Consider the following 18,133-nt stretch of genomic DNA (forward strand, 5'->3'; position numbering starts at 1 on the left):
TGACCACATACATTTATTTCTTGTATTATGTTTCCATATAAACTACCCAAAATGCATTCCTGTATGCTTTAAGTAATTGTCTGATGCTTGGTTACTTATTAGGACAAGCAGATTGTTCTCATAGGCATTCAGTCCTCCACACTTTTTTAATGAATCGATGTTGAAATATTAATCCAAACCTGGTGAAGAGTTTCTAAACATGTTTTCGCAATCAAAGCAGTCCTTGACTAAATCACTTTTCTTACCAGCTACTCATGCTTCAGTTTCTGCTTGTCAGATGACAGCAGGAGTCCCGACAAGTGGTAAGATTGTCTGAAGTGGGGACACAATGGCAGTGCTATCAGGGTGTACCAATAACCAGAGTATTCGTAACTATAAATCATCCCTCAGAAGTGGAAAACGTTTGTGTTCCATAATAATGTTATATTGATCATTCAGTGGATTTTGGGTGTTGGCATGTGTGTACCTTAGAGGTGCAGTCATTAGTACAGAGGGAGAAGGGCACTGGAGTGAGCATGCATCCCTGGTGGGCAGCAGTGCTGATTGTACGGGAACTAGACAACAGTTTGTGCATTTTATGAGCTCAGCCTGTTCTATGATTCTTCTCCAGTTCATGTCCAGTACTATGTTTCTGACCTACTGTTTGTTGGATGTGAGAACCTTAATCCTTTGTGAAATTAATCGTTTCCATTTTTTTTATTGGTTCTTTGACCCTACTTGCTTCTGGCCAAGACTCAATTCACTGCTGCTGTAAAATTCACTCATCCAAATTTCACCTGCAGTCTACATTATAAGCTGTTAAAGCAGCCACCAGAATTTTTCCAGTTGTATACTTCACATATGCCAGGGGACTGTGGCCATAATAATAATAATAATAATAATAGTTAATTATTCTTTACGTTTATATAGTGCTTTTCTTACTACTCAAAGCACTTTACAAAGTAAGTTTGGAGCAACTTCAACCACTACCAATATGTAGCATCCTCTTGGATGATACACTGGTGACTATTTATGCCAGTATGCTTACCACACATTAGTTGTTAGATGATGAAATGCTGATGCTGATTGTTAAGTCACGGTCATGATGCTGGAGACTGCGCCCATAGAAGCGAGGGGTGTAACTCAGACAACAGTACACAATATGGCTTCTCTTAAAGGAAAAGGCTACAGAGTATCAGTTTTTTGCCTGAATCATGACAAAATAGATGATTAGGGGGACAGAATGACTAGGCCATGGTGAACAATTTATCCTGGGCCTCTTTACAAACGATGCCCTTGGATCTTTTATCACCACAGAGTGTAAGGACCTCAATTTTATGTCTCGCCTGATGGACGTCAGTATTTTTACAGCACTGTTTCTCCGTCACTGCAGTGGGGCATTTGGGATTCACACACAGTCAACAGGGTAAGCACCTCTTGTTGACCTCTCCAAAGCCACTTCCATCACCTCTTTGTTTTCTCTCTGTTCCAGCTCTGTAAGCATGCTTCCTTTCACTGAAATGTTTCATCACCATTCTCTGTATGCACTTCAGAGCCTCTTTATCACTAAATTTGAAAGGTACTGTCTTATCATTCAGAAGTCCTTTTAATTCATATGTCGATTGAGAAGCTCTGCAAAGTTTTTGAGGGTACCATGGTGAATACCTGAATGGTCTCCTATAGTTTGTCAAACTTTGTATGTACTTAATCAAACAACAGTTTATCATTTACATTCTTATCCTTTATATAGCATTTAAAGTCTTGCTGGTTTTGAGCTTGGGGTTATTATTCATGTAGCTGCATGCTGTCATTTGGCACAGACATCAGTTTTTGATTTAGTCATTTTCTATAACATTGGATTACCCAGAGAGCCTTCCAGTGGTGTTTTAAAAGGAACCAGCATAGTATTAAACCTCAATCTGTACAACTGTGCATTAAATATTTTGGAAGAGTAGACTCTGTGGTGGGCTGGCACCCTGTCCGAGGTTTGTTTCCTGCCTTGCACCCTGTGTTGGCTGGGATTGGCTCCAGCAGACCCCCGTGACACTGTAGTTAGGATATAGCAGGTTGGATAATGGATGGATGGATGGATGGATGGATGGAAAAGTAGACTGATTTTTTATAAATGTTGGTATATTCATATTTCTGCAATAATTTTTTCAAAAATGTTTTTTGAAAATCTAGATTTTTTTCAGTTGGCACAATAATCTAGCATATGTTATTGGACTTTTATAATTTTAACCATGTAACCATAAATGTAGTTGTTGTAATAAAGTCATTTTCCCTCTAATACACAACTCTTTTTTGTTATTATGTTATAGGTCCAGATGGCTGAAAGAACCTGATAGTGACTCTAATGAGCTCTTCCGCATGGTGGCTGAGATCTTTATCCTCTGGTGTAAATCACATGTAGGTCTGATCTTAACCAAAGGTGATTCATCCACAAGAATAAAGTGTTTTAAAAAAATTCATTTCCCTTTAAAGGTTTTCTTTGTTATTCTTTTAAAAAGAATGCCAAGGGATCTTTAAGACCACAGATAGTCAGGACCTCAGTTTTATGTCTCACCCAAAGGATGGTACCAGTTTTTATAGCACATTGTCCCTGGCACTGCATTGGGGCATTGGGATCTACACATAGACTACAGGTTAAATGTTCCCTGCTGGCCTCTCTGATGCCTTTTCCAGCAGCAACCCAAGCTTTTTCTAGATGGTCTTCCATCCAAGTACTGGCTGGGCCCGAACATGCTTATCTTCAGGTGGTCTACCTGTTCTAAAGAACATGTGGTATAGCTGCTGGCAAACTACTCTTCAGGGATTGTCTGGCAAAAACCGCTCTGGGCATGGAGATCACGTAGACGTCACACAGACCATTATCAGGCTGACATTTAAGCTGTGAGGAGGCAACACTAATCAGTGTGCCACTTACTGATAAGGTGCTGTACATAAACATTACCAGACACCTAGTTTAAGTGTAGTGGCAATACGCAGGGTGAGAGAGTTTGATTTACCAATTCTAACAGGCGTATATGGTAACAAATACTCTTTAGCAGGGGACATCTTTAACTGGATTCACTAGTACAGTGCAAGACATCTGTTTCTACTTATTTCAGCCACCTTGTTGGAGTCAGGGGCACTACGTGACTAGCTTATTGCAGAAAAGCCAAGAAAAGTATCAGTAGCTGAACAAGAACACTAGAAATAAAATAATAATAAATTATAAAGTTCCTTTGAGAATCATCATGTGAATCATTATGTGAAACATAAGATTTATTTTTAAAGGCTTCCATATTTGCTTTCTTTTTTGTTTATTCCCAGTTTCACCAATGCATTACTGCAATAGTGATAATAAGGACAGTGCCTTAGTTCCATTTATGCTTTACATACATATACATCTTATATATAAACATCTACGCGTGGAAGTGTGTGTGTCTGTCCGGCCCAGAAGTGAGAGGTGGAGTTGGGGTAAGGGCTCCACCTCCGAGAAAACAGAAAACTAAACATCTACACGTGGAAGTGTGTGTATCTTTCTGTCTGGCCCGGAATTGCAAGGCTACAACTGCATGAAGCTCAGAGTGCCGGCAAGGTGGCCACAAGTTAATCAGTCAGAAGAAGAAAGTGACTCTGTTGCCACAGTAAAACCAGCAAGAAAAGAGAGAAATTCTTACACAAGCAAGATGAGCACATCGGCAAAACGGTATCCCTTTTACTTTTCCTCCCGCCACTAATACACAAGTAAGGCGAGCACGTCGGAAAAATGAAACCTAGGAGAGAGATGCCCAAAGCAGTTCCTTTCAGTTACCTGACGTCTATTTTTCTGACGATTTCAATAGTTTCTAGGACCCACAGCTAGTATATATATATATATATATATATATATATATATATATATATATATATATATATATATATATATATATATATATATATATATAATATGTGTGTGTGTGTGTGTGTGTTAGGGTTGGAAATTGATTAAAAAATTTAATTAATCTCATAAATGTATGTAATTAATCGTGACTAATCGCATCTAATATTAAAACATATTCATTCATAAATCATGAAGTAAATACACACTGAATCACAAAATTAATGTAGAATTAACGCATAGGAATTAAAACAAATTAATGGCATAGTTTAGACCAGGGGTAGGCAACGTCGGTCCTGGAGTGCCGCAGTATGTGCAGGTTTTTGTTCCAACCCAGTTCCTTAACGAGAACTCAATTATTGCTGATGAAGCACATATTGCTTAAGTGACATTTTAATGCTTCATTTTAGTGGTCTCGCTTGTTAAGGTTCTCCAACCTTAATTGCTTATTTCAATCTTAAACTGCTGCATTCAGTGTTTTAATTGCTCCTTATTAGCAATAAGATGTAAAACAGGGGTAGGCAATGTCGGTCCTGGTGAGCCGCAGTGGCTACAGGTTTTCATTCAACCCAATTGCTTAATTAGAAACCAATCATTGCCAGTCTCAGACCTTATTTAATTTTGTGGCTTGTTAGTCTGTGCAATGTAAGGCTTTTATATCGTAGATTTTTTTCCTTTCCAAGGATATCATCCAAATGATATGAAGCCTAAAACAGATCATTTTCAGTCTGTCACATTTTTCTATTAAGTGTTTTATTAAATCAAACCGTGCATGATGAACACACACAGATGTAATTGGAAAAAAGCTAGCTGGAGAACTGCTGGCTGCTTTGTCTTTTACATCTTATTGCTAATAAGGAGCAATTAAAACACTGAATGCAGCAGTTTAAGATTGAAATAAGCAATTAAGGTTGGAGAACCTTAACAAGCAAGACCACTAAAATGAAGCATTAAAATGTCACTTAAGTAATATGTGCTTCATCAGCAATAATTGAGTTCTCGTTAAGGAACTGGGTTGGAACAAAAACCTGCACATACTGTGGCACTCCAGGACCGACGTTGCCTACCCCTGGTTTAGACAATGACCCTAAACCTAAACTTTTAACAAAATATTACTTGAACAAGTACTGTATAACCTGAATTTCAATGCCTTCCTGAAAGGCAAGTTGAAATGAAGGCAAAAAGAAAATGAAGCCAATATATTAATTATCAAATTGGCAGAGCATATGAGACACAGATGTGTCAAAGTAAAAAATGATCAAAACAACTGTTGACTTTGAATGCACTGCTAAAGACTGATTTAATTGAGAGAATATGCATCTCCTAAATGGATACACATTAAAACTTGTGTACCATCCTCAATTGTACATCACCATCAACAACTTGATAATTATACTCTGCACAACTGTTTTTCAACTGGTGCGTTGTGGAAGTAACAGTGTAGTGCCCCTGGGTCCAGACCTGAGAGAGACACACCAAGATAACTTTGTGCCACTCAAAGGTAACTTATTTAGCACTTACATGATATGACATTGAATCTATCATTTTATAGAAACATGAAAAAAAAAAAAAAGAGAACGTCATTTTTATCTTCACTACTTTTCTCTGTTGCACCAGGACTGCCATAAACTCCCCCTTCCCACCACCCCCACTCCTTTTCTCACACTCTCATTCCTTTGCACCTATGTCAGTACGTATAATTAAGTTGATTTCCATTGGTCTGACAGTTACTCAGTGTAGAGTATATTCATCGTTCAGCGTTTGTGATGCACCATCCATTACAATGTATTTTGTACTGCATTTAGTGATAAAATATCACACACTAGATTTGTACCTTTGTAATAAACCATTTAGACTTCCTCAGAGTGCAGCCCTCATTCAGAGTAACTTGTCACATATTGATTTTTCTCAGTTTTCCGTTTTGTGGAGATTTTTCTGCTTGAATGTTCTTCTGTAAAAACAGAACCCAGATAGGCTTTTGGTGGCTCAACTAGTTTTTACAGACACCAAATTGCAATTCCAACAAACATTTAGTGTCAGCTTTTATAACTCCCTGATAATTTCTCATGCACATTTTCAAATCTGCATAGTGTTGCAAATTTATTGCATTGTGACAGCCCGGTGGTTGTACAAATGTATTCCAGGTATAGTATGTTCAACCACAATCTTAGCCCCAATATGAGGCCTGTGACAGGTAAGCAGCTTTTCTCTTTGTGTAGACAAAAACACCGGCTATATGAATTGTACTTCTGGTTGAGAGCTTATTGGCTGTCAGATATGCCCAGCTCTGCGACTAGTGACAAAAGTTGTGTTATTTACATTTACATTTACATCATTTAGCAGACGCTCTTATCCAGAGCGACTTACAACAGTGCTTAGTAGTCTACGACTGTTCTTCAGTCTTTAAGGCTAGGATTAAATCTACTGTCATTAAACAAGTTACCGCTGACCAAGTTGTATACAAACCCTGCTAGAAGAAAATAGTAAGTTAGTACAAATTTTTTTTTTTTTTTTTTTTTTTTTTTTGAAAAAAAAGGGTAGAAAAAAAAGTATGGGGACTTTAGTCCAAGTGCTGTTGAAAGAAGTGTGTCTTCAGGCGACGTTTGAAGACAGTGAGGGTCTCCGCTGTTCGTACAGCAAGAGGAAGTTCGTTCCACCACTGAGGAGCCAACACTGCAAAGAGTCTTGATGCATGTCGTCCTCTTCTTTTAAGTAAGGGTGGTTCGAGACGTGCAGTGCTTGATGTTCTGAGACAGCGAGAAGTGACACGCTGCTTGACCAGTGCTGATATGTAAGGTGGTGCAGCTCCAGTTTTGGCCTTAAAGGCAAGTGTTAGGGTTTTGAACCTGATGCGGGCAGCCACAGGGAGCCAGTGCAGGTTCCGCAGCAGAGGTGTAGTGTGCGAGAATTTGGGAATATCAAAAACGAGTCTTGCAGCTGCATTCTGGATCAGTTGAAGTGGTCGTGTTATTTGTAGTGACTTGTCTCAGAGCACTATGAACATGTCTCTGGGAATGTCACATTACACTATATCTCATATTTACAGGGGCACCTTCACTCAGTCATGCTGGGCTAAATTAGTAGTTGCCAGTTAACCTTACTTGGATATATTTGGACATACTGCATCTGAGAAGTGGAATGAAACCAAAGTGACCTGGGGAAATTAGCGTTGATACAGGGACAATGTTCAGACAACACACAGACAGTAATTGGGTTGAAAGTTAAACTCAGTTATTTGTGCTGTGAGGCAGCAGTGGAAATCATTCTGCAGTTGGGATACCTCAATACAACATATGTAATCACATGTTTTTTGCTCACAAGGCAGTCATACATTTCAGATGTCATTTTAAGTATTTATCTACATAGAATTCGATATCTTATAACCAATGTTTCCTGGGCAGAAGAAAACACAATCAAACTGTCGAAGATGGGATACTTCAAACACCAGCTTTTAGTGGGCCAAGGAATGCCATGTGAAACTCATTTTACAAGCAGTCGGGCAGCATGCTGTTTTTATTTCACCATAATCCAAATGGATGACTTTGTGTTAAGGGTGATTTTTCAAAGAAAAGGCAAGAAACTCTGAAAGAAAAGGTGGTTACCTTCTGGTGAAAGCATGAGACAAAGCCTGAGATTTGTCTAGAAAAGTACCCCTTCTTTAAAGTACACCTTCTCTGCAGCTTTCTAATTGTGGTCATTTTTTCTCTTTGACAGAACTTTAAAAGAGAGGAGCAGAACTTTGTTGTTCAGAATGAAATCAACAACTTGTCTTTTCTTACGGGGGACAGCAAGAGCAAGATGTCCAAGGTAGGTTCACAAAAAGACAATGTGTGTACATTTGTAACTCATTAGGGTTGTAAGGGTCGATTCAAAGAGTGCATAATCAGTATTCACTTTATTAGACACAGTATTTTAATGTTATGTGAAGATGATTCCCATTTCATTAATTATTAATTTTACAAAGATGATAGAAACGTCTTTTCAGATGCAAGTCCAACATAGAACTGAACAAATATGGCGGAACGTCCAGTCATATGGGTTTCAGGCAGGAAGAGGCTGGTCCAGGAGGGCAGTCAATGGGACTGACATCAGTGGTGGAGTGGCTGTAAGTCATCCATTGAAATGCAAAGGAAGGAAGTGAGAAAGCATTAGAACAAAGCACCAGACCCTGGGTCGTTGGGTAACTAACATGATCAGAGCACTTTAGCTGCCCCCCAAATTCACAGATGACAAAATATATACAAATATAAAAATATATATAAATATTTAGCATTGTGCCAAACTGAATTGTTTCAGTTCTAAAGGATGGCCACACAAAGTACTAGTTTGTTTAAAAAACACAACTCGTTCTTGTTACTTTTTATTGCATCAATATTTATTTGTAATCCTTTTCTAATGTTGCATAATGTTTTCACAAGTAAATACTGTAGATACCTACTGCTCAGGTAACTAGCATTTATGGCCTAAGCCATACTGTATATTGTTGTGTAGTGTCACCTGTGGCTCTGCAGTACAAGAGTCAATAATGTGGTAGTTTTAAGTGTCCTGTGATAATGGAGATTAAATCACAGATAGCTAATAGTTTGCCTGTGTTACTGTGTCATGTCTTGCTTCAACATACAGTACAATAAATGGTAAAATAATCAATATCTCTGTGGTCATGCAGTATAATAAAATGAAAAACTGCATTACAACTGTTGGCAAGTAAAGGAATTTTTCTGGGATTCTGTATAGTATTGCAACCGGCCGGTACAAATGACAATATACAAATGATGATATTCAAATGAATACCTTTGTGGTTTTGTGTCTCGCGCCCTGTAGTCAGGCAGTTCAAGTAGCAGTAAGGAAATGAATGTTGTTGCAATGCTCCTGGTGCCCCTGTGTCTATGCAGTGCTAATGGAACTTTAAATAGGAATGATCTTCTGTTGGTTTCTTATAATTGTTTAGTAACACATTCTAAATTACATGGTACAAGGACCACTGTGTGTGTTTATGAATCCTGAAAGATGCAGAAAATTAACTTCTTTGGGTCACTTTAAAGTAAACAAATTAATAACTTAGTTTTGTTTGATAATACCATTTTTGCCATTTAATTAAAGGGATTCTGACATGGTGAATTCTTGCACATTATATGCTAAATTTCCTGTATGAGAAGCAGAGTAAACATTGTTAATAGGAATAATGTCAGTGTGATAGAAGGAGTAAATGTTCTCCTGCTGCTGTTCTTGTGGCTATGCCAAAACAGTATTGGTTATTTCATGTATGTTGAGGGAGAGTTGCACAGCAGTTTAATAAGGTATATTCTAATATGCACTTGAATTACAGATGGCGTCTAGAAATAGCTGCCAAAAACAAAAAATAAATAAACGAGTATTTGTTGGGTCACCATTTCTGAACTTTACATCCTTTTCTTTTTCTTTTTCCTCCAGTCCATGCTCTTAAAGGTACCGTTCAGCCTGCATGAATTGTGCTTTAAAGTCTGACATTTGGCTCTTTTGGTATCTCTGAGCTGCTTACTTTGCTTTCATCTTCACCAATCCATATGGAGCCAAAAGCGCAGGGGCAGGCTTTGCCAATGCATTAGTGGTGCGTGGTTTTATGGGTAGAACACTCATTCCATAATTGTCAATGGTCCAAACATTAGACCTGCATAAGCCTCAATCTGCTTCTGACTCCTGCTTCTGTTTTTAGCTGCAGCCTGCAGTGCTCCCATAAAGGCAGCTCGTGTGCTTTGGTGTTCTTCATCAGTGATATCAGAGAGAGAATTTTAGCCATGGGTTTTGTTCCATGAGATGTTCTCTCCTAAAGGTCCCTGGTGTTGTTGGTTACAGGAAAAATAAAGTAAGTTTTAAGGAAAATGCTGTGAGTGTGAATTTTATCGCAGTTTATTGTTGACACACTTCCCAAGCTTCTTCCCAAACACTTTTTCTACCTAAGTGATTTCAGTCTCTTCAGGATTCTGCCAGGGGTTACACAGCACCATGTGCATCACTAAATTCTGCAGTGTTTTTAGCAGAGACACCGGCAAGACCTCTACAGACATACTTTAGAATGACATTGATGAAATTCTGCAAAATTCTAATGAAGCTCTGCAGAGTTACTTTTTTCTAGTTTTAGAAGATATATATAAAAACATGATGTAAGAAAGAAAGAAAGAAATATCTTAGATACATACTGTTTAAAAAATAGTTTAGCAAATATATACCCATGCAAATGCACACTGCATATACACGTTTATATACTGAATCTTTGCAGCTCCATGCTCACACTGTCATTCTGTGTATGTGTATGGAACCTTTGACATTTGATTTTCAAACTGGAATAGCTAAGCTAAGGATGTTCTCTTTATCGTAAGTTTTCTTGAAACTCATTTTCAGACTTGGTCGCTACAGTTTTTCTCAAGTCGTGTTGTTTGTTTTAGCTGTGCATTTTGCAGCTAAATGAGATAATTGAGATAATTTCAAAGCATCTTGCAACACACCAACCATCTTTTAAGGACCCATTTGTTTTTTACACTGATATGGATGCTCACTCATACATGTATCCTCTGCTGTTCACATGCTAATTGTGCAACCTTTGATAACCATTTACCTAACAACTCAAGACAAGTTTACTTATATCTTAGAATATGAGGACTTGATCATTTCTTTCTGCTCGTCACTTTTTGGTAATGCTAGCTGGAATGTTAGGTAACACATCTTACCTAATGTAAGACAAGAAAAATCATGAAAAAATGTTTAGGGCACATCCGTGACTCTGTATAATGAAAATAAATGAAAAGAAAATTGTTTTTTTTTTTTTCAAAGATGAAATTGAGCTCTATTTAGACTGGAGTCCAACACAGAACTGATTCAAACTGGCCAAACTTCCAATCTTATGGGTTCCAGGCAGAAAGGGGTGGGTACATGAGGTTGGACAATGGAATTAAGGTCAGTGGTGGAATGGCTATCAATCTTCTGTTCTGCAGAGATCGGAAAAGAGAAACATTAGCACACAGCACTGACCCCTAGTTTGGCAGGTAGTTATCATCACCATAGCCCTTAACACTTCAAACATGAGGTATGAGTTAAGTTATATCTCATTGATCCTTTTAAAATGTGACATCTCAATATACAGCCTCTATAGATGCAGCCAGCTTGCTGCCACGTCTCAGTTACCTCCTAGAGTGCTGCCATTTTGTGGATAGCTGTATAATTTAACTTTACTGGTTACTGGTGAAAGAAAGCAATGAACACTTTCTTTACATTTTTGACACATTTTTGAGTTACTGTTGATAGTAAACCCACTGCTTTCTGTTACATTTCTTTACATTTTTTACAAGGTTTGATAGAGTTCTTTATTTATCATACTGTATACTGTATGCAAAGACCTATACTGCAGAGTCCAGGTAATAAACGGTCCAGTGTAGGTTGCCTCCCAGGTGCATACATGTGGCATTCTGATACTACACGCAAACACATAAATTGGATATCAGGCCTTCCTTAAATCATTCTTGGGTCTAAACAGCATGCCAGTGTTGTCCAAATACTAAACCCTTAATAATCTCAGCTCAAAAAAAATCTAACCCATTGCACATTCACTTATCATTTTTCATTCCTTGCTGCTTTTTCAGAATTTTAAAGAGACTGAACTTTTTGTGTGAGAAGACTTTTCAGGTACAGATTATATTCCAGCAGAGCAGCTTTGCAAGCTTTTGGATGCAGCACTACCAAATTCTGTAAATTCTCTTTTGTTCTTTATAAGAATTTATACAGAAGGGGGTATTCATAAGTAATGTGATTTTAATGAGCTGTTAAGTATTTTGTCTTGTTTTAAAAGCAATATTGCCAAGTGTACATTTAATACCAGAATGCTGAGGACCCATAAACATTGGAGAGTTAAAAGACATCTGGGAGGAACAGTAGATCTCTAGCGGGCCAGACTGTAGGTCATTGTATCTTTTGCGCTCACTTCACTACAGTCCTTTGGGTCTTCTTTAACAAAAGACAGTGAGAAGGTGACTTTTACCACCTAAACTGCAGCATCATGTAGACATTTATATAGGCCTGTTTAAACCTGCTGTTTATGGTGTGTAGCCAATGTGTGGAGCCAATTTCAGTTTCCCTGTCCCTTCCTTCATATTTTCTAAGCTTTAAAAAACAATGCACCCTCAACATTATGTTTGGTTTGTTAGGTGCCACCTTTCAGAACTGGTAATTCTCCTTGGATGGGGTGCCATTCAATACCAGTTTCTTGGTTTTTGGTTTGTTCAGATCCTGCAGGTAGGCCTGTGTTGTCACCATCGTTTGAGACATGTAAAGATACATAGTAAGCATTCCAGTGTGAGTGTTCTTGGGCAAAGTAAATCACCATGACCTCTGATATTTATTCATTGTGGCTTTCACTGTTTTAACTTTCTTTTTATTAAAAAAATAGACAGGAGGCCAAGATCAAGAAAGAAAGAGGACAAGGCGCCGTGGGGAATTCTATTCCATCCAGACCTCGCTGATTGTTGCAGCTCTCAAAAAGATGTTGCCCATTGGTCTGAATATGTGCACTCCAGGAGATCAGGAGCTGATATCGCTGGCCAAATTCAGATATGGACTGGTAAGTTCTCATTGGTCATTTGAAAGGTGAAATATTTGGATTTGTCAGAATTACATCAGTCAGGATCAATTTTATCTCAACAATACCGTATATGGCAAGGGATAGGAGAAGAAACAGTGGTATTAAAATTAATGAAGACCCAGGGGCTGATCCAGCTTTATACTTTATATTTTGGTTCAGAGGAAACAGTATCATAAAATACTTTGAAAAGCAAACATTGTTTTCATAATGTATTTGAACCCAAGCATTCTAATAAATGTAGTGTTCCTCATCAGACAGTCATAGTTTTACATGTCACCTGCTTTACTGTTCACATCACATGCCTAGTCCAGGATTCCTTAGTTTTTAACCTAAGGACACAAATAAGAACTTCTGTACTATACTGAGACCCAAGAAGACAATTACTGCCATAGTAACATTGGAGCCATAGACAGAAAAATAACAATAGTCTTACAGTAAAAATGGAAAATGTTTTTGTGTCATTTCAAGCATAATTCTCACATGACTATTACTAAAAGAGAAAAGTGGAAAGCAAACATATTGTAAATAAAACAATAGTTATAATTCAAAGCAGGAAACTAACTCCTGATGTATATCACTGCCAGCGTAAATCCTTAGCATAATAAATTTTTGAGGTACAACGCAAGGATATGATGATTTTTGAAAGAATAGTATTAATGATTACTTGATTGATGGTGCTGGGTAAAGTAGATTGATGCAATTTATTTACCTTGTCTCAAATATCTTTTTTTAAAATAGCATTTTTCAATGAGCTTCACCATTAACAATACATTTTTCTAAACAAGTTCACAAATATGTTCAACCTATAACATTTTTCATTTAGCCATTCAATAAACTGCATAAAAAGAAGCTACATTATATGAAAAAACAATTAGTATATGCTGACAGGAATAATCTTGATGAATAATTTGGTGAACTGACCAGTTTGAAATATTTAATTCTACTAACTGACATTGTGCTGAATGTCCACACTTCTCTCACCCTTTGGATATTTTCTGGCATTCTTACAGTTGTCAAAGACTTAACAAAATGTTCTTCACACTACCAGTAGATTGAAATTTATTGGACCATTTTAAAACTGTGTTCTAAGATCGGATTTTTCCTTGCCGAAGCACATTAAACTTAATGCTAAATCTTCTTTGCACTTCAGATGCAGATATAGAATGTATTGTAACAGAAAACACCCAATAGAGCATCAACCACTTGTCTATGTCCACTAAAACTGCTTTTAGTATAAAACATACAGTGCCATCCATCATGTTTGGAATAAGCGCACATTTTTCCTTGATTTACCCCTCTGCTCCACAATTAAAAATTACAATTCAGATGTGATTAAAGTGCATATTGCATACTTTTTTTTACGAGGATTTAAATACATTTCAGTCACACTGTGCAGAAATTACAACAGTTTTTATATGTGGTCCCCCCATTCCGGGGTGGGGGGTGGGCACCAGCAGCACTTAAATGTTAGCAGCATCTGTCTATAATAATTGGTGATTTCAGTCTGTATTCTCTCTTCTCAGAGAGTAAAGCAATTAACATCTTACTTATCGATGTTTGTCTCCCCCTCACTGGAGGTCTGGGTCACACCCACTCGCTGACCCTGTGTAGCTTTCTCTCATCTTGTCTGCCTTTGCTTCATACCTGTATCAGTTGACTCCTAGCCTCAGCTTTCTTGTGGTTTTTGTATGACAACTTTTTTGGCAGCTGTTCATCCGTAGCACCTTAACTTCCTTGCAAGGCGAAAGCCCCAGCTTGAGATGAGTTGTGGTTGAGAGTCCAGACAGCTGCATCAGAGCCCAGTGTGTGGCTTGCATACCATTTGTTCAGCATTAGTTTTTAAGATCTATTTGATATCATTAAAGATAATAAAAGCTTAGCAATAGTTACAAGAAAATGCATCACTTGTCCAACAGCAAAGTATACCATCATCACCACACTGCCATTGGTGTGATTTCACCATGGCTTGTAAAGCAAGGGATACTCTTTACACTTGTGATAAGGAGAGGTCCATGTTTGTGCAAGCTTTACGATAATGAAGTGCATTATCGTGTGGTGTAGGTGAGTGGAAGCAAAGCGGAACAGCCCCCAGGTGTAGGTGAGGTATTGGCTAAGTATTCACATGTGGATGTGTGCAGTAGCCAGTTACCTCATTAGCACCCTGGGGTTTGTGATTAAGTCACCTGCGTCCACAAAGGAGGTTTAAAAAAAGATTGTTCAGGATGTGTAGGAGGGGAAGGCTTTTGGAAGGAAACCAGAGGTGAGGTGGGGTGGGGTGGGGTGGGGTGAGCTGAGCTGACGTGACGTGACGTACGTATGTGTGGACGGACGGACATAGGCAGGCAGGTGGGCAGGCAGGCAAGCAAGCAAATGTGGAAGTGAGGAGGCAATGTGATCAGTGCCACTGTGCCAGAGTGAAGATATGGGATGTCCCTGCTGAGCAATTAGATTGGAGCAGGGACCAGGATTGAGGTCTCTCAGGTATCCAAGAAGTGCTGAGATAGCATGATGGGATGGCAGAGGTCTGGCTGCATCGACCATTGCTGATTCCTGTAGAGGCAAACAGGACGTGAGTATTGAGAGGGCAACCATAGCTGCCAAATTCTTTGCCAGCTGGGAAGACCGACTGGGGTGAGCTGGGGAGACAGAGAGAGTGAGACTTTATGAATGAATTAATGATCGCCACAGGAGAATTTTGTCCCAAGTAGATTTTAATTACTTACTGGTTTTTATCCTGCACATGGTCATTGGATTCTGTCGTTATTTATTTATTTAGTGGAGTTGCACTGTTTATACTTTGAAGTTTTCAACCATAGACTGCCTTCTAGGAATAAAAGTACTTTGCACCTCATTGCAGTGGCTCATCACAGTTTATGACTATCAACAGTCAGGGTTCAACAGGGTGTAGGTAGCTGCTGGCAATCCAGACCTTCACAATGCTTGACTATATTGTCTGGTCCTGTTTTTGCAGAAGGATACAGATGATGAGGTTAAGGACCATATTCGACAAAATCTGCACTTGCGAGAAAAGGTAAGCCTACAGGTCTTCAAGGGGGGTGTGTGTGTGTGTGTGTGTGTACGTGTGTGTGTGTGTGTGTGTACTATAAAATATAGATAAGTATGGGTGTGTCACCTTTTCATTGCAAACCCCAACTTCCTCTCTGCATGCAGAGCTTTTAACATCCTTATGTCTATGCAGTTTGAAATCAAACTTTTCTCTATATTTTGCCTTCCTCACCTAACCTGTTTTCCAGTACTTTCATGGGTCAGAAGAAGTGAAAAATTAATGGGATGTGGATTGAAATACAGCCACGAAACACTCTGTAAAATGGTTACCATTGCCCAGTCCAGGCTATCTAAGCTGGTGTGCTACAGATGTTAAAGAATGCTAAATTGTGTTGACGCTCAATTCACTTTAATTCTCCATTGGTGGCAGGGATGTAGAATGACAGTTTCAGTCCTTTTTTTTATTGCTTACAGTCTGAAGATCCAGCAGTAAGATGGCAAATGAACCTTTATAAAGATGTTGTGGTGAAGAGTGAAGAGCCTGCAGACCCAGAACACACAGTCAACAGGGTGCAGAGAATTTCGGCTGCTGTCTACCACTTGGAGCAGGTAGGTGCAGGTGAAATGCAATCTAGTCATGCCACTTTGTACATTTCTATGAGTTGTAAGCTCATGATAAAACAGCTAATGGTGCAATCCTTCAATTATTAAGCATCTTACCTCCCTACTAGTTATTATGTTGAGAATTTTTCAGTCTGTGTTTCTCTTCATAAGGTTGAGCAGCCTTTAAGGTCCAAGAAAGCAGTGTGGCACAAGCTTCTATCTAAGCAGCGTAAGCGAGCAGTGGTTGCATGCTTCAGGATGGCACCTCTCTACAACCTTCCAAGGTATGATTGTCCTCTACTGGGCATTTAGGACCCACATGCTGTGAACAGACAGGCCAAAGCTGCTTCATTTTGCCAAAACCACTAGACATATATGTGAGTCTGAGCTACAATCACAAAGTCATCCTCTTACAGATGCCCTTGTTGACCACCCCCTGGCGATATAAAGATGGAGTATGGCCTCCATATGTAGAAGTATTTAATGACTTAATACACTCTGCTACCCCAGAATAAAGTAGCACTTTCAAAGTGAGACTACCTATTCTATGTTATCTTTTAAGAAATGTCCCAGTCTTTCAGCAAAGGCTTTGTGCTCTGTGGTGATTTTTGAGAAATTTGTCAACTTTAAATAAGGAATTGATAAATCCTGCTGGTCTTTTAAAAAAATCATTTTGAATGGAGATGTGGCACAAAATGTGCCAGCTTTTACACTGAGATCTGGCATTCTCTGCTGCTTTTGTTAAACGATCCATCCTTTGAATTAAGGCTTGGCATGCTGCAGATTTTTGAAAAATGTGCTGGTTTTTTAGATGAGCTTTGAAGTGCTCAACTGATTTTTGAGATACATATCAGCCTGCCAGATGACACTTGGCACGTTCATCTCCTTTTTTACAAAGGTGCCAGCCTGTAAGTAGACCGCTGTTCTGTTTTTTTTGAGAAAGGTGAACTAGAGCTTGCCACGCTTTGATGCTTTTTGGATTGCAATCCTTTGAACAGAGTCTTGGCATTCACTTGTTTTTTGAGAAATGTGCCATCCGTTGAGCTGATTATTGACAATTGAATTTTTTTTTTGCCTGATCTGGTATTTCTGTGAAGTGTAGCAGCCTTTCAGTGATTTTTTTATTTTTTTTAGAAATGTGCCAGCCAGTGAATTAAAGCTAGCATACTTTTTTAAGAGAGTGGTTAATTGGGGCTTTGCAAACTCTGATAATTTTTGTGAACTGTTTCAACCCTGGAATTGAGGCTTGCCGAGCTCTTCTGCTTTATGGGAAATATTTTTTGGTGACTGGCATTCTTTAATTTTCAAGAAATATGTCAGTCAGTGAACTATGGGTTGGCGTACTGTTTTTGAGAAGAATGAACTGCATCTTAGCATTATTTTTTGAAATGGCAGCCTTTCAACCAAAGCTTGGTATGCTCTTCTTCTTTTTGAAAAATATGTCAGTGTTTAATTTAGCTTGTTCTGCTGATTTTGCTTTGTGATATTTTCCAGCTTTTTATGTTGATGTTTGAGAAATATGTTAAAAACTTGGCACATTCTGATACTTTTTGAAAAACATTCTAGTTGAGGCTGTACTGCTTTTTAAGAAACACAAAAGGCTTTGATGCAAGGCTGGACACACTCTTCTGCCATTGAAGAACTATTGCAGTCTTTAAAGTGAGGCATGAATCTGTATGTGCTATTTATTTCAGTCATGAACGGGAAGAGGTGGAAATGGGTTTTAGACTCGTACAGCTCCTGCAGGCTTCCAGTGGCAAGCTTCCTTTCTCTGCCCCTGAGCCCTCTTTGGGTAGTCATGTTTGAGAACAAGCAGAGCACCCAGCATTCCCAAGCACATTCTTCTCTCTTACCCTGGTCCACTCTTTTTTCCTTATGACCTTTGTTACCTGATTCCTATATACAGTATATCTGTATTTGGCAGAGTCTATGAAAGAGATGATTCCTGTTCCATTGCCCATGTGTTCATAAACTAGCAAATCCACCTCTTCACTTCAAGTACATAGAGACAGAGGAAGAACGTCATTTCAGAAAGCATGTTTTTATACCAAGCATTTATAAATGTTTTACTC

General features: G+C 38.6%; 1 protein-coding gene across 1 annotated transcript in view; it reads left to right on the forward strand.

Moving 5' to 3' along the window:
* The window catches only part of ryr3 (ryanodine receptor 3), a 535,616-nt gene that overhangs the window by 417,056 nt on the left and 100,427 nt on the right, over positions 1–18,133 (forward strand). Inside the window, exons 69-74 of the mRNA XM_051920096.1 lie at positions 2,301–2,388; positions 7,559–7,651; positions 12,261–12,431; positions 15,424–15,483; positions 15,933–16,067; positions 16,233–16,345. Of these exons, the coding sequence (XP_051776056.1) occupies positions 2,301–2,388; positions 7,559–7,651; positions 12,261–12,431; positions 15,424–15,483; positions 15,933–16,067; positions 16,233–16,345 (660 nt within the window). The remainder of the gene's footprint in view (positions 1–2,300; positions 2,389–7,558; positions 7,652–12,260; positions 12,432–15,423; positions 15,484–15,932; positions 16,068–16,232; positions 16,346–18,133) is intronic.

This window comes from Erpetoichthys calabaricus, chromosome 16 (assembly GCF_900747795.2).
Source record: "Erpetoichthys calabaricus chromosome 16, fErpCal1.3, whole genome shotgun sequence".
NCBI lineage: Eukaryota > Metazoa > Chordata > Cladistia > Polypteriformes > Polypteridae > Erpetoichthys > Erpetoichthys calabaricus.